The sequence below is a fragment of the Rattus norvegicus genome, chromosome 2 (genome assembly GCF_021556685.1).
Source record: "Rattus norvegicus strain SHRSP/BbbUtx chromosome 2, alternate assembly SHRSP_T2T, whole genome shotgun sequence".
Taxonomy (NCBI): Eukaryota; Metazoa; Chordata; class Mammalia; order Rodentia; family Muridae; genus Rattus; species Rattus norvegicus.
Window position 1 is genome coordinate 166,440,031 of NC_141535.1, and position 24,384 is coordinate 166,464,414.

Consider the following 24,384-nt stretch of genomic DNA (forward strand, 5'->3'; position numbering starts at 1 on the left):
TGTTTGAACTCAAGTCCAAGGACAGCTTGGGATAGTAAGAACCTGTTTCAAAAACAAACAAAAATAACAAAATATTCTTCAGTGTGATAATGTAAAAGCTTGTCTCTTTGCTGAGTGTTCTATTTCTCTACTTTCTCAAAAGTAAGTCACATGTATCATTCCATTCCTCCTCAAGCTAAGGTGGACGGACTTTCATACTCAAACTGATCAACACTGGGCTATCTTATTCATTTCCTTCTCTACCCTCTAAACAATGGTCAACTCAGCTATCAGTTTTATCATAGTGGAGAGTGCCACCTGCTGAATTGCTGGAAAACTTCCCTAGTTGTAAAGAGACTAGATCTTACTGTCTATCACACATCTCTACTGACATCTAAAGCCACTGGACTTCAGTCTAGTCCTGGATCAACTGTCCGCACCGAAACAAATCAGGTCATAGAGTATCCTAATTATCTTTTTAAGTATTATTCCACAACAAAGAATGCTTGAGAATGTTTCAAAGACTCCAACTGTACAGCCAGATACTTTTTCACACTCTTTTCAGGTTCAGGTATGATCTCAAGCTGTTTTTAAGTACAGAATCGGAAGCAGTGCTTGCCTGGGGACAGAAGACCCTGGGAATGATTCTAGAGTTATAACCAGAATGTCGCCTTCACCAGTCTGGCTGCTGGGAATCAACAGTGAGCAGAGGCTCAGCCAGCAGCTCTAGTGCACGCTGACAGATGCTGTGATGGATGCAGCAGGGGGAAGATCCAGAGCACTCAGGTCAGTCAGGGAGTTTCAACATGCGCATGCACACACACATGCAAAACAACCATGGCTACACACTTAAGTCTTTTCCATACAGAGAAGTCAAGCAGAGGAGGCATGGTAGTCCACACCCTAGCACATGAGAGTGAGGCAGAAGGACTGTGAGTCAGCTACTGTGGACTACAGGGCTAGATAAACAAATGAAGTTGTGTTTTGTTACACTTAAGAATATATTGATATATGTAAGTATCTCAAAGTCATAATCACTCAAAGTAAAAACTATCATCATTTTAGTACATATGGATAAACTATAATTGATATCAGAGCTGCCAAGCACAATTATTGTTGAGGTCAGATTTTAACTAACATTGAACCTATGAAAGTCTAATAATGTACCACTGGCAACTTTGCTCAATTTAATAACTAAAAGGCTTGCAAGGGGCATGTCTCCATGTTTGGGTCCTTTGGAATTTGGATGGTTTTCCCTAAGGGATGAAATGCCTGAGGTTCCTCTGTCCCCACAGGTAGCAGAACTATTACTAGCTGCAGGATACAAATAGGTGTCCAATACCCCAAGCTTGCCATCTAGCACAATGAAGTAGCTTGAAGTCAGAGTGGAACCAGCCTTTAGGATTTATATCATGCTTAGCTACATGTAACTCTCTTCAAGAAGAATACTCTACTTATTTATATTAAAATTAAAATTTACTTTTCTTTTTTTAAATATGGTCTCATCATGTATCCCTGGCTGGCTTGAAACTTGCTACACATACATCTGTCTCTGCTCCCTGAGTGTTGAAGTTGAAGGTGTAAACCACCACGGGACTACTTCCTTTCAAAGCCAGAAGGTTTTGATGTCGGAGTTCTGTTCTAGTGGTGGTGTGGATCAGCAACCCCAGCACTCAGCTGTGAGAGGCACCGTGTACCAGAACTCCAGGCTCCAGGTCAGTGTCAGCCCCAGAGCAGAGAATGGGAATGAACAGAGGGAGGAAACTCAATTTCTAGACCACATACTTCCTAAAAGGGAGCAATCACTAGCAGAGGGAGGCTACTGGACCCCTCAACTGCACGTTCCTACAAAACAGGCTGCGACACAGTACACTGATCGCTGTGCCTCCTCTTCTGCATAGTCAGGACAGCACAGTGGGACATCAATCTTAGAAAAAAAGGCTTAGGGTGAATCATAATACTGTTTTGTTCTATATTAAATTATAACACAAAGATGTTAATTTCAGGATTTGTGTTATGTTGTTATTCACATACACCACTACTGTATTTTAAGTAAGATTTTTTTAAACATGAGCTTTACATTTTATCACCTTTACTAGCATTCTTCTTGCCTTTTGAGTAGGGGCCTTGCATTTTCACATACATCGCACTGGTCCCATTAATTATGCAGCAGACCTGACTATGTGGCCAGGCTTTCTGAAGGTAAGGCACTTATTTAGGTGGAGGCTCAGTAAGGACTCACAGTTCCCAGCGCAGGTCTCCCTTCAATTTGCTTTTGGGATTTCAGGGGCATAGGCTTGGAAATACTGCAGACAGCTTCAGACATAAATCTGAATGAATGAAAAAGCATTTGCACCAGAGAGCAGTCCCATGGCAGCCTTCTGCATCCATCTCTTCCCACTGCAGAAGCTGCAGGATGGCAGCCAGGATGGAGATAACATGACCTTCACAGACGCCGCCATACTGATACCCACGAGAGCAATGACAGTGGCAGATAAGTCCCATTGGCCAATAGTATATCTGCAGTTGAAAAAGGTGCTGGGCATGGTGGCACACACCCTTAATCCCAGCGCTCGAGACGCAAAGGCAGGTGGTTCTCGGTTGAATTCCAGCCCAGCCTGGTCTACATAATGAGTTCCAGGAGAGCCAGGGCTATGTAGAGACCATGTCTCAAAAAAATTTTCTTTTTTAGATTTTGTATGTGTATGTGGTTTGCAAACATATGCTACGCACATATCTGGAAGTCACAGGGAAACGTCCTAGAGCTGGCTCTCTTCTTCCACTGTATGGATCCTAAGATCAAACTCTGGTCATTAAGCTTGGCAACAGGTACCTTTACCCGTCTTGAGAGTCCAAAAAAAAAATTTTTTTTTTTTCTGAGACAGTGTCGAATTGTAGCCCAGGCTGGCCTTGGACACAAGCTTGCCCTAAGTCCATCTCCCAAGTGCTAGGCTTACACCTATGCACTGCCAATGTTTTATTTGCCCTATATCACCTATGGTCTGACTTGATTCACTCATTTAGTTTTATTCTCCTAACAATGCCACGGCTGAACCTGTTACCATCCTAATGTGCATGAGAATATGCCACTAGAACCCAGTTAATATGTTCTAGCACACGTGTGATGAGGACAGAGCTAGGACTTGCCCTCACATCTGACTCCACGATTTCATCACTCACTAAAGAGCAGCGGCTCTGTGAAGCAGCAGCTGCAACCTTTCCATGATGCTCCCTAGGGCTGTGAGAGGAACAGAAGAGATGACCCGAGCTCTCACTGCTCAGCTAATCTTCCTCCTGAGTCCCCACCACTGTGTTTCCCCATCCCGTTCCTTTGTACTCCATGCCTTCATGGTGTGTATCGTGCACTGATCTTCCCTACTGGTCATTGAATACCTCAGCATAAGCACATGGTTGAGTCATCGTCACAGATTCTCTCAAACACGGTGACTACTAGGCAATTTACAAACTCAATTAATTGGCACAAATAGTTTAGTGATGTGAAAATTCCATTTAAATGTTTTGAGATATAAAAACAAGGGCCAGGATGCTACTATCATGGCATCGAATGTATGCTCTGTACACAACTGAATAAACCTCAGGTTCAAAAACAAGCTGATCAAGGTAGAAGGGAACTTGAGGCTATGTATACTCTTATCCACACCTATTTAATCTAAGACTTTAAGTACCACAAAGGAACTATGCCTCAAATATCATACTGGAATCATGGTAACCTTTTCTTGCTTGTACAGCATATTCACTTTAAATCATCACCAAATTTAGTACCTACATTGCATAGCTATCTAGTCATCCCCAATATCTTCTAAATAAAAATATAGGTCTGCAGCTGGGCACAGTGTCAACATACTCATAATCCTATCCCTTAGGAAGCAGAAGTAGAAGATGGTGACTGTGTCCCGTCTGGGCTACAGATTGTATTCCAGGCCAGCCTACTTAGTTTTAATTTACTATCTCCTTAAACAATTTAATGCATAAACTTCAGGCTAGGTTGGGGTTAATCACAAGGTTTCCGGTCTTCTTGCCCTGACCACAGGCAAGGATATAAGTCTGTCCGTTCTGTAAGCTGTTTATACTAGCACTTCCCTTAGCCAGAGGAAACAAGTAACTCACCTCCTTGGAAAGATGCCATTTTCCAAACTCGTGGTCTGACTTCGAAGCCAGCGGCGCTGGTAACTGCTGGAGGAGGATGTAGAGGAGCTCGGAGATGGGAAGGGTGTGATCAGCAGGCTGCTCAGTGAAGCTGCAAGGAAGTGCATTTCGAATGTGAAATCCAGTCCTTACAACGCACTCTACGATACACAGCACAACTGTGTTCAACGACACAGAGCTGTACATTTGCAATGGATTCCTCAAAGTCTGGGGGCACTACTCAGAACCCACATGGAAACCTAGGCTTACTAGTATGCACTTGTTATTCTGGCTCTGGGGAAGAAGGGACAGGAGAAACCCTGGGGTTCACTGGCCAGTCATCCTAGCCAAATCAGAAATGCTCACATCTCTTCCTTGGAAAGCATGTAACACAAACTCATGCAGTACATGCTTATACATTTGCACATACATCTTCACTCACTCATCCCTCCCACGAATGAATGAATTAATGAATGAATGAATGAATGAATGAATAAAAGATTCATGCAGGCATGGTAGTACAGTACTAAAGATGCAGAAGGAGATCTTAAGTTCTAGGCCAGCTTAGCTATGTAATTTTGAGCCCCAGGCTAGCCTGAGCTACAGAGCCTCCCTACAACCAACCTCCAGAAAGAGTGGAAAATGGTAAATTGTATGCAATATGTATTTCAACATCATAAACACATACACACACACACACACACACACACACACACACACACACACACACACTCTGAGGATTTTGTTCCTTTAAAAACATAGAAATGCTATGTAACTATGTTTACATTTTAATCCCTGGTGTGGGACATGTGACTGCTTCAGACTGTCCACAGCCACTGAATGTTGATCTGTCTGTGCTTTCACAGGGATAGGGTTCTGCTAGCTGCAGATAGTTTGAAATTCTGGGGACTCATAAGAGGGTATAAAATGCCAGAGACCTGAGAGGGTGGGGAGGCTGTTGCTTCCTTTGCTGCTGAGGTTTGTGAAGTGGTTGTGAGCAAAGAGAAAGAAGAAGAAATCTGACCACAAAGATCATACTGCCCTAAGGAATTCAATGCCCCGTCAGCAGAAGGTGGTCTAATGATACAGATGCCTCCTTTCCCCTCTAACCTTCTTTCTCCCCTACCTAGTGTTGAGTTGGAAGGGGGAGAAGGCTGGTAGGAAAAGAGCCCACTAAAGTAGCCAAAAATACAAATACACACACTCTACTTTTTTTTTGCCATTCATAGCCAGCAGGGGGAGACTAAAATTTCTCTCTTCCAAAAATTTCTGCAGGTAGAAGGGGGGAAAGCCACACAGGCATTTTTTTTTTTTTTTTTTCTGGACACAGTGCTGGGATTACAGATGCATACCACCATTCTAGAGGAAGTAAGAATCCTAGCCACCTTCTTTCTATTCTTAGTCCCACAGACTCCTAATCCACAAACCTGCAGATATAACCAGAGCTCACATGATCAGGATTTACACTATAAATACAAAGGAATCCTTCCCTTGGATTGTGCACTGCAGATCTCTAAAGACATAGCCCATGTATACAACTTAGTCAACAGCGTATTGTAAAGCTTACTTACATGTATTTCTTCCTTTGGCCTATTTCTTCACTCTTTCTTTGGAGGTAAAACTTAAGGCAAAGTAAGCAATTCTTCCATGTGAAATTTCCCCTCTCCTGATCCTCTTTTTTCTTTCTTTCATTCATTCATTCACTCATTCATTCTTCTTTTTTATTTTGTTTTCTGAGACCAGGTATATATAACTGTGGCTCACCTGGAACTCACTATGTAGACCAGGCTGGCCTCAAACTCACAAACAGATCCACCTGTCTCTGCTTCCCTAGTACTGGGATTAAAGACATGTGCTACTATGCCCAGCTTCTGACCCTCATTTTCAAATACAGAAGATTAATAAACATAATTAGTAAAATTAATTATAGGCAATACATTTTAACCACAAAATGACTTTAAAGTTTCAGAAGGTCCCCTAAGCTGTGCTTAGTGTCATGGGCCTGTAACACCAGCTATTTAGGAAGCTGGACTACTACAGAGATGAGTTCAAAGTTTCTGTCTCAGAGGAGGCTGGGGATACAGTTTAGCAGCACAAAACTTGCCTAGCATGGACAAGGCCTGTATCACTGGTAAACAGGTAAGTTTTCAAAAGCACCATTTAAGTTTTGGCATTCCTAGAAAAGACCCTTGAATAAAAATGCCATGTTTCAAAATATCCTAAAGTTTCTGAATTAGCTAGGACATAAAACTCTAGAGCAGCCGCACTGATAACTCACATAGTCCAAATTGACATTCCAAGCAGAGGTGGGACAGAAGAGAAAAACTTATGGGGACACAGAAAGGGAAAGAAGCTTCTTGCCAGCTCAGCATTGAGAATCCCAGCACTCAGGAGGTTTCTGGTGCTCTGACCCATCCCCGTCAAGACAACTTCTCATTTAAAATACAGCAGATGATTCCCAACTGGAGAATTTGGGAACAGTTCTAGTAAAAAGAAAGAGAGAGAGAGAGAAAGAGAGAAAGAGAGAGAGAGAGAGAGAGAGAGAGAGAGAGAGAGAGAGACAGACAGACAGACAGACAGACAGACAGAAAGACAGACAGACACCAACCAAAACCTTCAGTTGTGCCTCCCTTGCTGGCCTCATGCTGCCTGACTCTGGTTAACGTCATCTTCCCACTTATTTCCTCAAGTCAGAAGTCAGTGAGCTGTGCATGGTTCTACCCTCCTCCCTGGTAACCCATGTGCCAAGTCCTAAAAATGCTACTTCCTAGACGCCTGCACTAGTGTCCTCTCTCCAAGGCCTTACTTAAACTCTTCTCTTTTGTTACTCCTGTGTGTGCCAGGCCAGCTGACTCAAGAGCTTCTGAGGATCGTCCTGCCTCCACTGCCCATCTCTCACAGAAGCACTGAGATTCTAGAAGTGCACCACCAGTTCTCACGTGGAGCTGAGCGCAGGTCCTCAACGCTTATGCAGTAAACACTTTACAGAATGGGCCATCTCTCTAGCCTCCAACTTGAGAATTACAATTGACCCCTTAAAAATGATCTTTTCTGCAGGTGTGCAAGTTGAACAGGAGGATCATAAACTCAATGCCTGCCTGGGCGAGAGTGAGTTAGAAAGCCAACCAGATCAACAACTCAACAAGCCCGCTTCACAAGTGATTTTCTAAATTAGCTTTATTTTAAATATAGATACAGAAGACTTTTTCAGACTATCCACAAGAGACTGTGCTGCCCTCCAGAGACAGTCTATGAACCACAAATGCTCTGACTCCAGCTAGGGCTGGGAGAGGAAACGGCAGGTGACTCACAAGTACTCAGTACTGGAACAGGGTGTCAGAGCTTGCCTCTCCTGACCCCATGCATGAAAGCAGGTCACCAGCATCACAGCTGCTCCCAGGGTTAAAGCCTGGGCAGCTTAGGCACATATAAGTATTACTCGGTTATATCCAAAGTGAAAAATAAATGTCCTTGAAATAATAACCAAGTATAAGTTAAGAAATGAGAAAAACACAATGTCCCTGCAGAAAATTTCAAATCATTTCTGCAGACTCTTGCCCCTCAAGAAAAGAGAACACATCTCAGGTGAAGGGTAAGGCATGTGCACAAATGCCAAGGGGAATCAACTTCATAGTGAACCATAGAGACCCAGTTAATATAACCTCACTAATAAACAAGGTCAGTAACTGAATTCATAAATCATGCTGCTGGTTTATACCCTTGACACCATGTGAGCAGGGTGGTATATTACTTTTGTGGTTATGCAGCTCAAACCCACAACCACAGTTTAATCATGAGAAATCCACCAAGCAAGCATATTCAAATAGTGAAACCAAGACTAAAAAACCATAATGATTATCAAAAACAAAGAAGGTCTGAGGAAAAATGTCGGAAGAGACCAGTGTGGTGACATACAGAGGCAGGTGGATCTCTATGAATTCAAAGTAAGTCTGGTCTACATAGTTAGTTCCATAACAGCCAGGACTATGTAGAGACCCTGTCTCAAAAAACAAACAAAATCAAAACAGAACAGTCTTAATAGGCATGACAGCCAAATGCATTGTGTTCTTCGAGCATAAGAAGACACTGGGGGGAAACTAAGGAAAGTGCCACATGATGAAAGTCTGCTGATGACTGCGAGCCATCAACTGCCTCGATGTGCACATGTGTAAACCAAACTAGGAGATTAATCAACTAATGCATTCGGTGACTCTGGGAACAGAGCTGAACAGGTAACTGCTTTGAGCTTTGAGGCAGAATCTGGGAGCTTCAGCATGTGGTAAACGGTGAAAAGATAGGAGGAAAGATAACAAGGCCTGAAGCTAGTCCCACTGAGCTGGTGGGCCTCTGGTAAAGGAGTCAAAGGTCATAGGACAAACCAGTAGGACACTCCTCAGTCTCACTGGAAGGCTGCCTATAGGGTGCGCATTCATCAGGCAAAGGCCAACATGTCTCCTCCTTGGTTCCTTGAAACATGGAACTAACCTCAAATCTGAACCATAAATGAAAAATTAAAAGCAGATTTGTGTACAAAAGCTGAAACTGGGGGATCTTAAGGCAGTCTTGGGCAAGATGAGAAGGGTACCTAAGGTACAATCTAGGTCAGCATCACAGGATGGAAAGGGTGGCACTCAGCTGCTGGCATCCCTCATTGTCATAGGCAGAGTGACCACCACAGGCCTGCTCCATCCTCTTACCAAGCGGTTAGCAACAAATCCCTAGTACAATGGCATAGCAAAGCTCCCTGCTGGAAGGTTATTACACATACACATACACTAGCCTCATGTGAATTTAAGTAGTAGATAAAACTAGTGTGTGCACAATCATTCTGAGATGAGGACCATCGAGGCTTCATACCCTCAGACATACAAGATTCAGAATATGGAGTAAAATAGAAAAGGGTTGGGGGAAGCACAGAGCAAGACTACCTGTCCAGCTCCTAGTTCCCATTCCAGAGAGCCCACCGCATCAGTTAAAGCAGTATAAGCAGGTACCTGATCGAGCAATGCCACTGTCCCTGTCTTCATTCTGCCCTCTGCTTGGCATATCAACAGGTGTGCTGTGTGCTAAGACAAAGAAACAAGGAAAATATTATTAGGCTCCCCTAAGACAAGCATTTTAAAGATGACTTCAGTCATTTCTAGACTTCAAAGTGGGCCACTGTTATTGCTGGACTAATATATAATAGCAACTAACTAGACAACAGATTAAATATATAAAAAGTTCACAAGAAACCAAGAAACAAAACCAACAACCCATCTGCCCTTCATGCTGGAGCCTAGAGACTCTTCTGAATGACAGCTATTACAAGAGAAGAGGTACATTAAACCATCCATGCAGTAAATAGAACCAGCATTCCACTCTAGCCATTTCTTCATTATTAATATACTTAAACAGTACAATATTTTCAAAAGCTTTACACCCAATCAGTTTCAGTAATAGTTGTAAGCAGCTTGGGAAGAGAAATAGTTAAAAACCTTTTCGTACATCTAGAAATGTTTATTTATAACACAGTCTCTTAGCAGATACAGAAAACATTAACTTCCTAACAGCTTTTTCCTCCAGTTCTTTTCCCCATGCATGGTATTATAGTTATTCAGAAAAAAACTCATGTCCTGGTATAAATTTGGAAAAGCATGCTTAAGTAGCACGCATATCTAGAAGGCTTCAGACTGACTGAGCTGTACACTTACAGAGCTGAAAGGTAGAGGAGAATTTGTTCTAGAAAATTTTACAATGAACAAGAAGTCACTGTTTGTGGATGAATAACATCCTTGCTAGTATTTTTTCAAAGCATGTTTATTTTCCAAGTTTTAAAGGGAATATATAAATATGCTATACTTGCTCTAAGGAGCTAGGATGGTAGTATCAGTTTCATTAGGCACCAGAAAACTACAATGCATGTACATTTAGGCTAGGAACAGAAGGGAAAAAATCCCATGTGCCTTCCTCACAACTTTAAATGTTAGTCACGAACAGTGTGCTTGTTAATCATGCTACAAAGGACACTGAGCAACCTTTGCTGGCAAGACCAGTTAAATCCCAGAAAACCCCCAGAATATCAAGATTACCTCACCTGTAAGGAACCTAGACGATTGCATTTAACAGATTTGATTAAATTAATGTGAGAAGGGGGTGTGTGATTGAGCCTTCCCATGCTTCTAATAGAGTGACTTAGATATTCCATGCAGGTAAGGGCCAGGTGAGTAAATGGGGGAGAGATGCCACAGCAAAGAGAAACAGCTCACAGCAGCAGAGGAAGCCTGGGAAAAGCAGAAGAAATTAAGTCTTCTAGAAACACTAAGGGCTCATTTCTGATCAGTCAGCTCACATTTGGACCACTAGCAAAGATATTCACAATAGAAGTTCATGGCTGAAACTTCGAAACAGCTCGATTCTAGCTCAGTTTGAAATTAGCATCTCCTGCCACGGAAGCCCTTTGGGTTTCTAGAGAAGAATGAATGGATTTATTTTTCTAAGAACCTGCACAGGAGTTTTAACGTGTGTGGGTCACACTGTGCTCAGCATTCCACACAAACCTGCAAAGAAAGAAGCGCTCCGGGTGAGCCGGAGAGGTCCTCCTTCTGACACCCCCTGCAGCAGTTTGCCACTGCAAGCCTGCAGCAGACCTAGAGCAGAACACACAGAAGACGCAAGGCACACACACAAATAAACACAGGTTAAAGATAACGCAAAACTAAACCGGAACAGAACAAACAGCAAACCATGCCCCCAACTGTAGCACTCAGAGAGAAAAAGCTATCTGTTCACATGTCTCTTTTACCTAGGTTACTTCCAGTACGACAAGGACCCAAACTGTTCTGATTTGTGTTCAGTTTTCCAGCCTGAGGATCTTGGTTGATGTATTCGAAGCTGTCCTGCAGACTAAATCAAGATGGGAAGGGAAAGAGAAAAAACATCAAGAGGTTAACAAAAAAATGTTTGAATAGTTTCCTAGTTACAGACGACAACTGATCAGTTACTCAAAATTTTTCTCTATAAATAAGTTTCAACAGTTACAACAACAATAACTAACAATCGATGTTTTATAATGATAGGTTGGGGCAATCTGTTGGAAGAAAATAAAAATGTTTTGGAAGCAACCAGTCAACACAACCACCTACTCACCTACATTCTCGACCACTGAGAAGTCTGAAATGAGACACCGAACTCTGCTTCGGTGACTGACGTTTCCACACCACTATTCATTTTTAAACTCTGCTTGAGAAACTGACACCTAAGATACTGCTTTCACTTCGAGGGTTTTCAAAAGACACTCAAAAGAAATTAATTTTAAGTCTTAATAATTTAGCGATCTGTTTCAGAAGTAAGACATATCGAAAATTATGATTCACTTTAAGAAAAAAAGAATTGCTCATAAAAATGATTCAGATTTTAATTTATTGTTTTAGTAAGGAGCTAAATATCAATACTCTGAAAAAAACAGAATGATAAAAAACTAGTTTTTACTTAAAAATGAACTCAATATTTTTATAATTAGCGAGATAAACAAACATTTACATTATGCCAAAGACATTTTTTTTAAAAAGTGGGAAAACAAGTATCAGATAAGTATGGTAGTGCATGTCTACAGTCCCAGTATTCACGAAGCAGAGGCAAAAGAGCTTGTGTTCCATGCCAGACTGGACTACAGCTACATAGATCATGTCTGAACAGCTCCCCTGCTCCCCCAATCAGAAATAAATATTTCTCCTGTAACCAGGCAAGGTTTCCAGTGGAGGGATTGGAACACCAGCCCAGCCACAAAGCCTACAATCTGTCCCGCCTACAAGATGTACCAGGGTATAAAGGTGGCACAGAAACTGTGGGAGCGGCCAACCAATGACTGGTCCAGCTTAAGGGAACCCACCACTGACACTACCTGGAGGGCCAGGACCCAGAGGCTGGAGAGCTGAGACATAGACCTAAACAGGACTGGAAAAAAGTCAATGAGATGATTCCTAATGATATTCTGCTAGTCTCATAGATTGGTGTCTAGCCCAGTTGTCATCAGAGAAGCTTCACTCAGCAACTGACAGAAACAGATGCAAAGACCCACAGCCAAACATTAGGCAAAACTCGGGGAATCCTGTGGAGGAGGGAGAGGAAAGATTGTAGGAGCCAGAGGGATTGAGAACACTACAAACACCCAACAGAATCTGGGCTCATAGGGGTTCACAGAGACTAGACTAACTATCAAGGAACCTGCAAGGGTCTGACCTTACATATATGCTATAGATGTGTAGCTTGGGTTTCTTGTAGGACTGTGAGAGCACGGGCTGTCTCTGACTCGTGTACTTTTGGGATCCTTTTCCTCCTACTGGGTTGTCTCTTCTAACCTTAATAGGAAGGGAAGTGTCTAGTCCTACTGCAACCTGATATGCCATTTGGTTGCTATCTCTGAGAGGCCTGCAATTTTCTGAAGGAAAATGAAGAGGGAGTAGATTAGGGGGAGAAAGGAAGAGAGGGGAGGGACTGGGAAGAGAGGAGGTTGGTGAAACCGTGGTCATGATATAATATATGAGTGAATTAATAAAGTAAACATAAATTTCTATATTAGCTTAAATCATGATGCTCCAAAGGTAAGTGATTAAACTATCTAGTGAAAGGTAGCCAAAGACTTACTTATTTAGTGGTCCCAAAATATACAGTAGAATGAATGAATGAATGAATGAATACACACACACACACACACACACACACACACACACACACATTGTTCCAGGGTTGTTTGGAAAAAACTGCCTGCATAATACAGCTAAAGCATGCCCTTAATTTATGACCTTCAAGTTTTATATTAATAGTATAACAAGTGATTATTTTATTTAAAAATGTAAACTGAGCATGGTAGCTCCTGTTTGTAATCCCAGCACTCAAGGTGCTGAGGCGAGAGGTCCATGAATTCATGGCCATGGCAGGCTACACAGTGAGTTGGTCATTCTGGGCCACTCAGACTTCCAAGCTAGCTTGAGCTATATAATGTGTTCAAGGCCAGCCTGAGCCTATGATGTGAGACCCTGTATCAAAAACAAGTAACAGCCAAGTGGTGATGGCAGGTCTCTTTAATCCCAGCACTCAGGAGGCAGAGGCAGACAGATCTCTTCGAGTTCAAGGGCAGCTTGATCTACAGAGCTAGTTCCAGGTCAGCCAGGGCTACACAGAAAGACCCTGTCTCAAAATAACAACAACAACAACAACAACAACAACAACACACCAAGTATTTCTCCTTAAAAGTTCAAAGTGCATAAAGAGATGTTCCTGATAAGCAAGTCGACATGTGAGTATTCTAGTTATGCAGAAGGGTAGAAGGGAGGGTGTGTATAAACTAAGAACCCCACCACTCCAGGGTCTGGCTGAGGGGAAGGTTTCTAATGTAGACATGAGTACAGGCAGATGCATCTGCCAAAGCAACGAGTCACCGGTCAGGCTGGGGATAGAATGCACACAGCCTGTGCCTGGCATCCATGAGCCTGGGCTCACTCATTAGCACCCTACAAAGGGTAGAGGACACACACCGGTTACTTCAGGACTTGGGGAAAAACAGAAGAATCAGGAGTTCAAGGGCATCCTCAGCTACACATCTAGTTGAGTACAAGGCCAGCCTGGGCCACGAGACCTTTTCTCCCAAAACAAAGTCATCTGTCTTTAGGGCCACTTAAGAAAGTCTAAAACATTTCACTTGCTGTTATTAGAATATGACCAGAAGCCCTCCATTATTCTGTCCTTATCTTGATATTCATTCATTTAAAATGTCTGTAACCCTCAAGAATGTATCTAGAAACACACATAAAAGCATAAGGGATGCAAAATCCGCACTTACTTATTTGTACTTCCACAGAAGCTGCCCATTCTAGCAGAGAAGACTTTACTAATCATCAGTTGTGGAGGAGATCTAAAAAAGAGGAGATAAGAGGAGAGAAATGTGCTTTTAAATTAGGAGGTCAGTACTAGCGTTCCAGTTCTTACAAGCAGCGCAGGGGCAGCCTCACCGTATGTAGTGTATCTTCAGGGTGGAGCCTTTGTAACTCATTGCGACAGAGCCGAACATCATTTCCCCAAGCATGTTGACATCAGATGCTGGTCTCGTGTACTGCGCACAGGAAAACACAACATGTAACAATGCAATAGAAAGCAGTCTCCCCATCTTTGGGTCTCCAGTTGAGTAGGCTATCATAATGCATCCTAAAGCTACAGATGATCACCTTATAGTTATCGTCTATACAGTGATTACCTGCTATAATTCAAATACTACTGCTTTTAAATCTTCTTTATATACAATATGCTCACACATCTAAGACTATCATCTCCATTTATAAAACTGAACTATGAAGAAAACAGGAAAGCTCTTCTTTGGATACTGAGTAGATCCTGAAAAGAAGCATGGTTTAGTATTATTTCAATCACTGGGTGTGGGCATCTGAATGAGAGTGTTCCCCTCAAACTCGGATGTCCCGACACTTGGTCACCAGCTGGTGTCTGGGTAGGTTTGGGAGGTGTGGCCTTGTATGTCACTGGGGGAGGGCTTTGAGAGGTAAAGACTCCTGCCATTTCCAGTTTGTTCTCTGCTTCATGCTGGAGGTTCAAGATGTGAGACCCTAGCTTCCAGCTCCTGCCACCATGTGTTTGGTTTGCCATCATAGGCTCTGAGTCACCCTCTGGAACCTTAAACCCAAACAATTCCTTTGGTAAGTTACCTTGGCTGTGGTACTTTACCACAGCAAAGAAAAGTGATTTACATTTCAAGCAGGACTTTGTGAGGATCTAAGAGATAAAGGTGGTCTTACTGTTCTAAAACCTTGTAAAAATATTTCAAAACACTCCCAATTTCCAACCAGTCTCTCATGTCTTTTTACCATCTTTTTATTTGAAGGATGGGGTGCCAGCTTTTGACAGAGAAGCCTGGCTTTGCCTGATTGATCTGTCTGCTCTAACAATGGCCGCCATATTCCACTTTCCATCTTCCTTCAAATCTGGTAGACACATTCTAGTTGGCTTTATCAAACATACTTGAGACTATTACCTTCCTACTTGAAAGAAAGGTCTTTCTCAAATCAGCCCCTGAATAGATCTGTTTCCTGGAGGACAGTCCTTCTCACCTGAACTCCCACCGTTCTCCAAATGCTTCATTATTTACAGAGGAAGATCCCCTATGGCTTATTTCTAGGTCGAGACCTTTCCTTCAGCTATAAAGCACCTTAAAAGCAATGGTTCTCAGCCTTCCTAATGCTGTGACACTTTAATACAGCTCCTCGTGTTTTGGTGACCCCAATCAGAAAGTTTTGTTGCTACTTCAGAACTCTAATTTTGCTACCATTATGTTCATAATGTCAGTATCTGACATGCAGGATACCTAACATTTGACCTTGTGTGAGAACCACTCTTTTGGAGACTGTGCTCAGTCATGCTGACACCCTTACTGACAAGACAGAGTGAAAAAGCAAACTAACGGGCTACAGGTGCATCAGCACAGCCAGCCCCTACAACTGTTCTCTTAGCTCAAAGAATAAAGGACTCTCCCACCATTACTTCCCTGAATCATTCCCGTGTTTTAAACTCCAATATATACGTATCTATACACACGCGCGCGCGCGCACACACACACACACACACACACACACACACACACACACACACACCTACCTTACCTTTTCATAATGACAAAGAGGAAATAGAAAGATAAACTTTCGGGGTCCTGTAATAGAGGGTAGATTTATATCTGACTACAGCTCATATCGACTTCTTCCCACTTCAAATACAAGCCAACTGATTTCTCATATTCTCTACTAATAAATTCCACCCACTCTCTCTGTTTTATAATCTGCGTTTTCTTGGAACAAAGACCATGTGCTAACTGGGATTCTCAGCTAGCTTTGAGCTCTATAACCTGTGTACCACACAGGTCTTAAAATTCAGGGCTTGTTTGTGGCTGCTGGGATAATCACCCTGACCTTGTTTTACCAGCAGCAGTAGAGATAAGATTCTGTTACAGATTTGAAAATAAGAACACAGGAAGCTGGTTATTGTGGCGCTTGCCTGTAATCCCAGCACTAGGGAGCTTGAGACAGGAAGATTTGAGATCAGCATGGGTTACATGATCAGTTCCATACCTGGTTTTGCTAGAGGGGAAGGCTGTCTCAAAAATTAAAACAAGCCTGAGGCAGATCATACCTGTAATCCCAGAATTTGGGGAGTGAAGGCAGGAGGATCAGGAGTTGCAGGTCATTCTTGGCTACACAGTCAGGCAGAGGCTATTTGCATCAGAAACAAAAATGACAACAACAAATCAAAACAAGAGCGCCCTCTATTGAGATGCTCATGTCCAAACAGATCACTGGCCGTTCTAGAGACAGCATGTCTTACTTGGTACTTTGGAAGCTGCTCCTTAGCGTGCTGTGAAGATCCCCCAGAGCTCTGAGAAGAGCTGCTGTTGCTGCTGCTGCTGCTGCTGCTGCTGACACTGCCGCTTTCCTGACAGCATCTCGCTGACATTTTAATAGGGACGTCCTCTGCTTTCTGGGTTAAGAGAGGCAGGCAAGGTAAGGGATCATCACGTGTATCAGGCTTTATAAAGTAGAAATCTGTCAAAACATTTAGGTGTCTAAATTGCATTAAAACCAAAAGCTTTGTTTAATTTTTCTTTATAATAACAAAAGCATCATTCCTGGGAGCCTGGAATATTTGGGAAGGGGATACTACCCAGAAAATGGTGGTATGTTTGGGTAGACTGAGACACGGAGATAAATGATAGACAGATATGTTACTCTCTTTAAATAATTCAAGTGTCAGTACCTACATTTACATTTATACCATAAAGTCATAAACACATATTGGTCCCTGTTCTGGTATTTAGATTTCAGTGTTACATAGCCATAATGTATGGCGCTCATGAGGAGAAAGATGAGCAACTAACATTCAAAATGTTATCAACTGCATGGCACTGAGAAAGAAACCTATTAGCCTGGACATGCAGGTTTGTGTCTCTTGTAGCATTCCTAATGCAGCAGGTAAGAAAGGCACCAGGATGGAGCTGTGGAAGATGAGGGCCGAACCCTGGGACAGGAGCAACTGTGAGCCACGGAGCATGTGATGGGAACCTGGTCCTCCAAGGTCAGAGGTAAGAGGATTACCTACTCTCACTTGCTCACTTCTAACTTTTATTGAGAGTGACCCTCACCTGCCCCAGAATAGAACTCACCCTACAGAAGCCTTCTTGAGAAAAAGACTGCTATTGAGTTTCCTCTGCCCTGCCTTTTCTTTTCTCTTTCTTTCTTCCTTCCTTCCTTCCTTCCTTCCTTCCTTCCTTCCTTCCTTCCTTCCTTCTGTAGCATGTGCTAGGGAACCCAAGAATGCAATAGCAGCTTATCTAATCTCCAGTGTGACAGTCACAATGGTGGTCTAACACATGCTTGCAGTCATGTGCAATTCAAACTCATGGTGTTTTGTGCTTATCAATAGGATGTGGTTGAGGAGGGGTTGGATTGGAAAAGGAATGTAAAGAAAACCCAGTATGTGCTGGTCCACAGCAGGCACTCCAGCAGTGATGGAATTTGAAGTTGTATAGGGTTAATCCCGAGCATCCGGCATTCTCTCAACAAGCTCTTTAGCTCCAGCTGTTACTTAATACCACTTAAACCAGAACAGCCTCCCAGAGGGCTGAAAACTGGTGACAGGAAGTCCCATCGGGCTGCAGGGGCACAGAACAATGACCAGTAGTTGGAAATGGCGCCTGGTACAGTAAGAAGGCTACCAACTAGATTCTCCTGCAGCCCTCAGCAAGCTACAAAAATTTTCCTCAGCCTAAGTTGCTTATTTAATTTAATGAGTACTTACTTCAAAGAAAGCCTGTGTCAGGATTATCAAGTTATCCCTGCTTAGGTATACTGACTCCAGTTCCCTAGGAAGTCATTTTCTTCTCTGTCATTGCCACCACAGCAGCTCTAGTGATGGAGTGAGAGTACCCAGCTAAGCCATCTGTCAGAAGCATTTGGAGAGAGACATCTCCTTCCTGTCCAGCAAATAAAGAATCAAGTGCTGGCTCACCTAAGCCTCTGATCCCAGTCTACCATTAAAGCGAATGTGAGTCTGTGCTTCCTTGGCTTTCTCTTCTGTCCACCTAACATGCCCAACCACTAGTGTGACGATTGGCAGTCGGGCAGAATTCTGTAAGTACAGTGCTATTACCCTGCTCGACTGCCTTCAAACCAAACATTTCATTCCTGCAAACAAAGATTCTTAGCAGAATCTAGGACCAGTGAGATGGCTCAGTAGGTAAAACTCTATGTCCCACAAGTCTTGTGACTAGGTTTGATCCTGGGCCCCACACAAAGGTGAAGGTAGAGACCAGCTCCACAAAGTTGTCCTCTGACGTCCACACAGGCAGTAGCAGGCATACTCCCACAGCATAATTGTTAACAAATCAAAATGAGGCTGGAAAACGGCCCACTGGCCTTTTTGGATCAAAGGTCATGTTACAACTGTTCATTTACTTAGCCACAAATTCTATAAACTATCAGAATTTGTTAAGTATGGGAACCAAACGATTAACCAAGAAAAGAGTGAGTACCAGTGGGTTTATCTCATCTGTAAGCATCTGAACAAATAATGAACTGAAGTGAATGGTGAAGCCACGGCGACAGATTAGAGTATTTTGGGAGACCAGGGAGGGCAAAGTTCTTTGGTGTTATATTTATCTTTCCTAGTCTGGCTCAAAGGGGTCAAGATCTTTCCTGCCTTTACTCTCCATCCCAAGTTCCTCCTACCTCCCACCATCCCCTTCCCCACAACAGGGAAATCAATGAACAGTTCCTCAGTCAGAAGGGGTATAAACAGTAGTCTCTTAAGATTCTTCAGTGAGGAAGCTTTTTCATTTTGTTTGACCTTGTGCTACATGATACCTTTTATTTATTTTCGTTTTTGAAACATGGCCTTACTACATAGCCCAGGCTACCCCAAACCCCACTCTTCCTGCCCCAGCCTACCTCGTGCTGGATTAGAAGCATGGGCCATACTTGGCACGTTTACTATCTATGAGGAAATCTGGACAGAATGGCCTTCTCGTCTGGCAAACATGCTAGCACGTTATGAATCTCAGCAATGTGTTTTCTTACTATGCTTGATGCTTACAAAATCCTACTGGATTACAGTCGCCAGCATGGCGTCTGTCTTGCTGTCAGGGTCCACTGCTGGCCTACAATTGCTTTAGTCCCAGCAGTGTCCGCAGAGCCGCTCTGCCTCTCCACCTGCATCCTTGCAGCAGCCCACCACAGAGCAGAGAGGTTGGAGCCGGTCGGTATTTCACACCTGAGCTGCTGTCTCTTCCACCTTCTGCACGGCTCTGGAGTCAAACATGACTTGTCTGCCTCTCCTCTCGCAGTCCTGGTACACTATCAGGCGAATGTCACTCAAATCAAACTCCGAACACGACCAACTGTGAATTCAAAAGAGAGAGAAGTCGGTTATCCGCAATGCTTGGTGTGACCGACCGTGGGCAAACAAATACAATTTCCGGCCAACGTGCTCAGAAATTGGCTGCGCAAATGCTCACAATTCCCATGCCAACAGTGGCAAGGCCACTCTAATAATAAATCACTGGGGAGAAAACACTGCCTTCCACAGTCAGTGTGGTCACAAATGGCAGAAAGAAGTTGCGAGGACACAGAGAAGGCTAAGTCAGATGCCTGGGTTGTGGTGGGAGCACACCAGTTAAAGGAGCACCTATGCCGCTGTGGCTGCCACCCCCTCTCAGGTGGAACTGCCAACATTTCCACAGTGGAAGGTTATTACATTACCTTAGCATGTCTGGCTTGATACAGAGGCTTTGAAATCAAATGCATTTGCTAACCATGATGATTAGCAAAAAGGGACAACACAGTTTGCTCATAAACAAAAGATGTTAAGAAGAAAATTCAGGTTCATGCAGCAGTAAAGAATTCGGTCCAAAAGTAGAAACTAAGGGAACTATTTACAGAGTGTGCATTCAACACATCGTTAGCAATCCATTCAACACAAATGTAGTCTGCATTGTATTCGGGGCTCTGTAGTAGGTGCAAGGGAATCAATAATTAATCAAACCAATTAATCAAACCGACTGGATGCATGCCCTCATGAAGTTCAAGGCTTGGGGGGGAGGTGGTATTATTAACCTAAAACTTACATAAAAATATGTAACTACAAACTGTCTGAAGTTCAAAAGGAAAACTAAAGGACACGAGAGTCTCAGAGCCTGGCATAGTGACTCCCATCTATAAGTTGAGCACTCGGGAGTCTAAGGCAGAACTGCTGCAGAACTAGACCATCCTGATTACACAGGAAGACCCTGGCTCAAAAGAGTGAGATTTAAGGAGACAGGCACAGAAGTCACTGAGGACTTAAGTCTACTTTTAAACCAGATATGAAGAATGACCAGTTAACACCAACACCACAAAACAGCAGAGTGCAGCACAGGAAAGGGAGAGAGGAAAGGCGGGGAGAGCTGGCCTATGAGGTCGGGGAGTTGGGGGATGGGACTGAAGCAGGCCCAGACAGGATAAGCTCTGAACACAAAGAGCAGCCAAGGAAAGCAGATGGTTGATAAGATCAGATAGCTGACTGCCCTAAGAAAAGCAGACGTGGGAGTGGAAGGCAGGGGAGCCAAGCCCCTCACACTGCTTGCTGCAGAGACCAGCAGCAGAGGTGGGGAAGAGACAGCTTAAAGCAGAATCTAAAAGGCGTACCTGAAGCAGAAGGGTGTTCAGGCAGACTCTGCTATAGGATACGGGGAAGACACTGAAGGGGTGGTGACAAATGGACAGGGGGACAAGTGAAAACTTCACAGTAGACCGTGTAAATATAGCCAGGCTCAGGTGGATTCAAACCCAAAGACTTTCCCCTTCCATTTTGTCACTGGACTGATCAATGTTTAACTGCTGACCTCACAAACGTGCTCTGTGGATTAAGTAAAAACGTAAAGGGCTTCACACAAGCTTGGCATACATATAAGCTCCAAAAGCTACATGCTCCCTCCCAGAAGTGAGAAGGCCATGGTTTTGTGAGAAGCTGGGCACCCTTGGTCCTTCCCTGTTTCAAGCAATGGCAGTTAATTTGAAGCACATTCTCTGAGGGGAGCAGATCTGTTCTCTTAAGCAGGAAAAACAAAAAATAGAAAGTTCTGGTTGTCCCTTCTGTCACCAATGTGTTTTCTAAGTTGTGCCTTGTAGCCTTGCCCTCTGACATGGAGCACAGTGGCAAAATTTATTTTGGAAACTATTTTCCTCTGCCCTTAGGTCAGAGGCAGTCAGTGATCAAGGTATGACCAATGAGACAAGCCACATGACCCCAAGCTGATGGGTGGAAGCCACCCCACACTTACAGCCCAGCCTACATTTCATGACGGGTATGTGTGTGTGTGTGTGTGTGTGTGTGTGTGTGTGTGTGTGTGTGTGTGAGAGAGAGAGAGAGAGAGAGAGAGAGAGAGAGAGAGAGAGAGAAGAGAGAGAGAGAGAGAGTCACTGTGGAGAAAAGCAGAAGTGGAGTGGAATGAGGACCTGCTAGCACGCAGACCAGTGACCCTATGAATGCAGTATTCCTGTAGATGTCAGTCAAACCAGGTCTGATGACGAGGACCCACGCTGCCAAATTTTAAATGTATGAAAGGCTATTAAAACTCTCTCTGGCTGGGTGTGGTGTCATATGCCTTTGACCCCAACACAGAGGCTGGTAGATCTCTGTGAGTTCCAGGCCATCCTTGTCTACACAGTGACCTCCAGGACAGCCAAGGCTACAAAATAGAGAGACTCTGTCTCAAAAACAAAACAAAACAAACCCAAAACAACAATAAAACTTCCCACCGAAATGTATGTTAAAGCCACAAAGGCTGGGGAGTGGGAGAGATAGCTCAGTGGTTAAGAGCACTGACTGCTCTTAGGTCCTGACTTCAATTCCCAGCAACCACACAGTGGCTCACAGCCATCTGTAATGGGACCTGATGCTCTCTTCTGGTGTGTCTGAAACATAAACATAAAATAAATAAATAAATCTTGGAGAAGGGGGAGGAGGAGGAAGAAGGCATGGTAACTCTTAGATACAACTCAGTAGGAAGGTGCTTGCTTAACATTTACAAAAGCTCTGGGATCCATCCCGAAACCATAAACCAAACAAACAGTATCTGGGGTAATGTTATTACAAGTGAAAAACAAAAAACCAAAGATTTAATCCCAAAGCATGGCGGCACATATCTTTAATGCCAGTATTCCCACTCGGAAAGCAGAGGCAAGCAGATTTCTGACTTCGAGGACAGTCTCCTCTACTTAGCATGTTCCAAGCCACTCTGATGTGAGACCCCGTTTCAAAAAGGGGAGGGAGAAAGAGGAAGAGAGGGAGGCGGGGGATGGGGGCAGGAAGGAAGTCAGGCAGGCAGACAGAAAGAGACTTAGTCTCATAGTATCTTGTACAGTTTGAATTTGCTCATAAAATCACATTCTGCCAAAGTGGCAAAGTTTACAAAGCAATTCTGGAGGACTATCGGTTTAAATTTCAGTTAGGCTAAAGATAACATCTATAGAATGATTCAAATTCAATAGTGATCATAACATTTTATTAAATCCATATTCTTTTTCATTAAAAAAGGTAAGAGCTGGGGTTGGGGATTTAGCTCAGTGGTAGAGCGCTTGCCTAGCAAGCACGAGGCCCTGGGTTCAGTCCCCAGCTGGGGGTGGGGGTGGGCTTGGTGTGGTGGTATTTAGCTATAACCACAGCACTTTTCAGGTAAAAGGACTGCAAATTTGAGGTTAGCCTAGGCCCTACAGTGATTTCTAGATCTGTCTGAACTGCATAGTAAGACCCTGTCTTTAAAAAAAAAAAAAAAAAGAGGAAGAAGAGAAAGTTATATATATCTTGAAATCTTGGAATGTCCAACTTTTTTTTAAACCCAAACTCAAAGTAGTTCATAAGAAAGGAGAAAAACTCTATTCTTCTCCCATATAATTTTTTTTTTTTGGTTTAATAGCCAATCGTTATTTTGACATTTGCCACCAGGAATATTCCTAGAAAAAACTACAGCCAAGTATGGCAATGAGATTCTCTAGAAGACAATCTCAGCCTCAGTTCTGCCTGATTTATAGTCTGGGGGTCTGAGGCAGCTTCTGTAGGGAGAAAGAGAATCTACAAAAAGGAGATGGCATAAGCCACTTCCCAGATGTTAGAAAGAGAAAACCTACTCCCCCACGTGGTCCTCTGCCCTCAGCTTCTGCGCCATGACCCAGATGTACAAGCGCTAAGCATATGTTTAAAAGGTAAGAAACAGGTAAACTTCACAGTGCCATTTGGTTAGAACGTCCTATTTCTCAGATCCCACAGCAAGAGCACAAAGCGCGAAACCAAAGCATGAATCTATTTCCCTGAAAGGTAACAGTAGGAATGACGCAAGGGATCTGAGGGATAGAACACACGTCTGTTTGAAGTATATGTATGTATGTATGTATGTATGTATGTATGTATGTATGTATGTACTATAGACCCACAAGGTCAGTCCGGACTATAGAACAAGACCCTGTTGCAAAAATAAATAAAAGCCAAAGTCACTCTAAAAAGGTTAAATAAGATATATACCATGTATTATAACAACTATGTTATGACTATAGCTGTGTTCCCCCACCTCCAAAGCCTTCCCCAAGATAGATAGATGTGCTGGGGTCCTAACGAGCCACACCTTGTTTAGAAAGAAGGTTTGGAGATGTACAAGCTAAAGTGTGATCATGCTGCAGTAGAATGGGCGTGAGCCTCAGGATTTCAGTCCTCTTTAGACTGAGACTTGTGCACAGGCACAGGAGTAGAAGAACAAGTCCTACCCCGGAAAACAGCACAGACGAGGCAAATGGTGCCCAGCGCACTCTTGGGGGCCCTTGGGTGGGTCTCCTGCTGAACAGTCATGAGCTGAATGAGATAGAGAGGCTGGTTTAGAATGTATGTAGACTTCAAATACTCAGCCAAAGAATCTCTATTTCTTTTCCTAATGATAATGTGCTAACTCCAAGTTTCCAAGACAGGAAATGACAGGATCTTAGGTAGAGAGCTGACCTCAGGCGAGTACAGTCTCAGGGCAGAGGTTCAGAACCTCAAGACCCCTTTGGCAAACCTCTATAGTCAACAATATTTATATTACAATTCATAACAGTGGCAAAATTTTATGTAGCAACAAAAATAACTTTATGGCTATTGTCACCATAGGATGAGGAACTGTATTACAGGGTCACAGCATTAGGAAGGGTGAGAGCCACTGCTCTA

The 24,384-nt window shown here is 43.3% G+C and overlaps 1 protein-coding gene across 4 annotated transcripts in view; it reads right to left on the reverse strand.

Moving 5' to 3' along the window:
- The window catches only part of Fnip2 (folliculin interacting protein 2), a 111,488-nt gene that overhangs the window by 39,680 nt on the left and 47,424 nt on the right, over nt 1-24,384 (reverse strand). For 2 of the 4 annotated variants that reach the window (XM_087623140.1, XM_087623136.1), the window contains exons 2-9: nt 19,426-19,552; nt 16,486-16,638; nt 14,115-14,215; nt 13,946-14,017; nt 10,910-11,010; nt 10,665-10,754; nt 9,120-9,191; nt 4,108-4,237 (exon numbers count right to left, since the gene is read on the reverse strand). In XM_087623140.1, coding sequence (XP_087479266.1) covers nt 4,108-4,237; nt 9,120-9,191; nt 10,665-10,754; nt 10,910-11,010; nt 13,946-14,017; nt 14,115-14,215; nt 16,486-16,638; nt 19,426-19,552 — 846 coding nt within the window. 4 annotated transcript variants of the gene reach the window in all.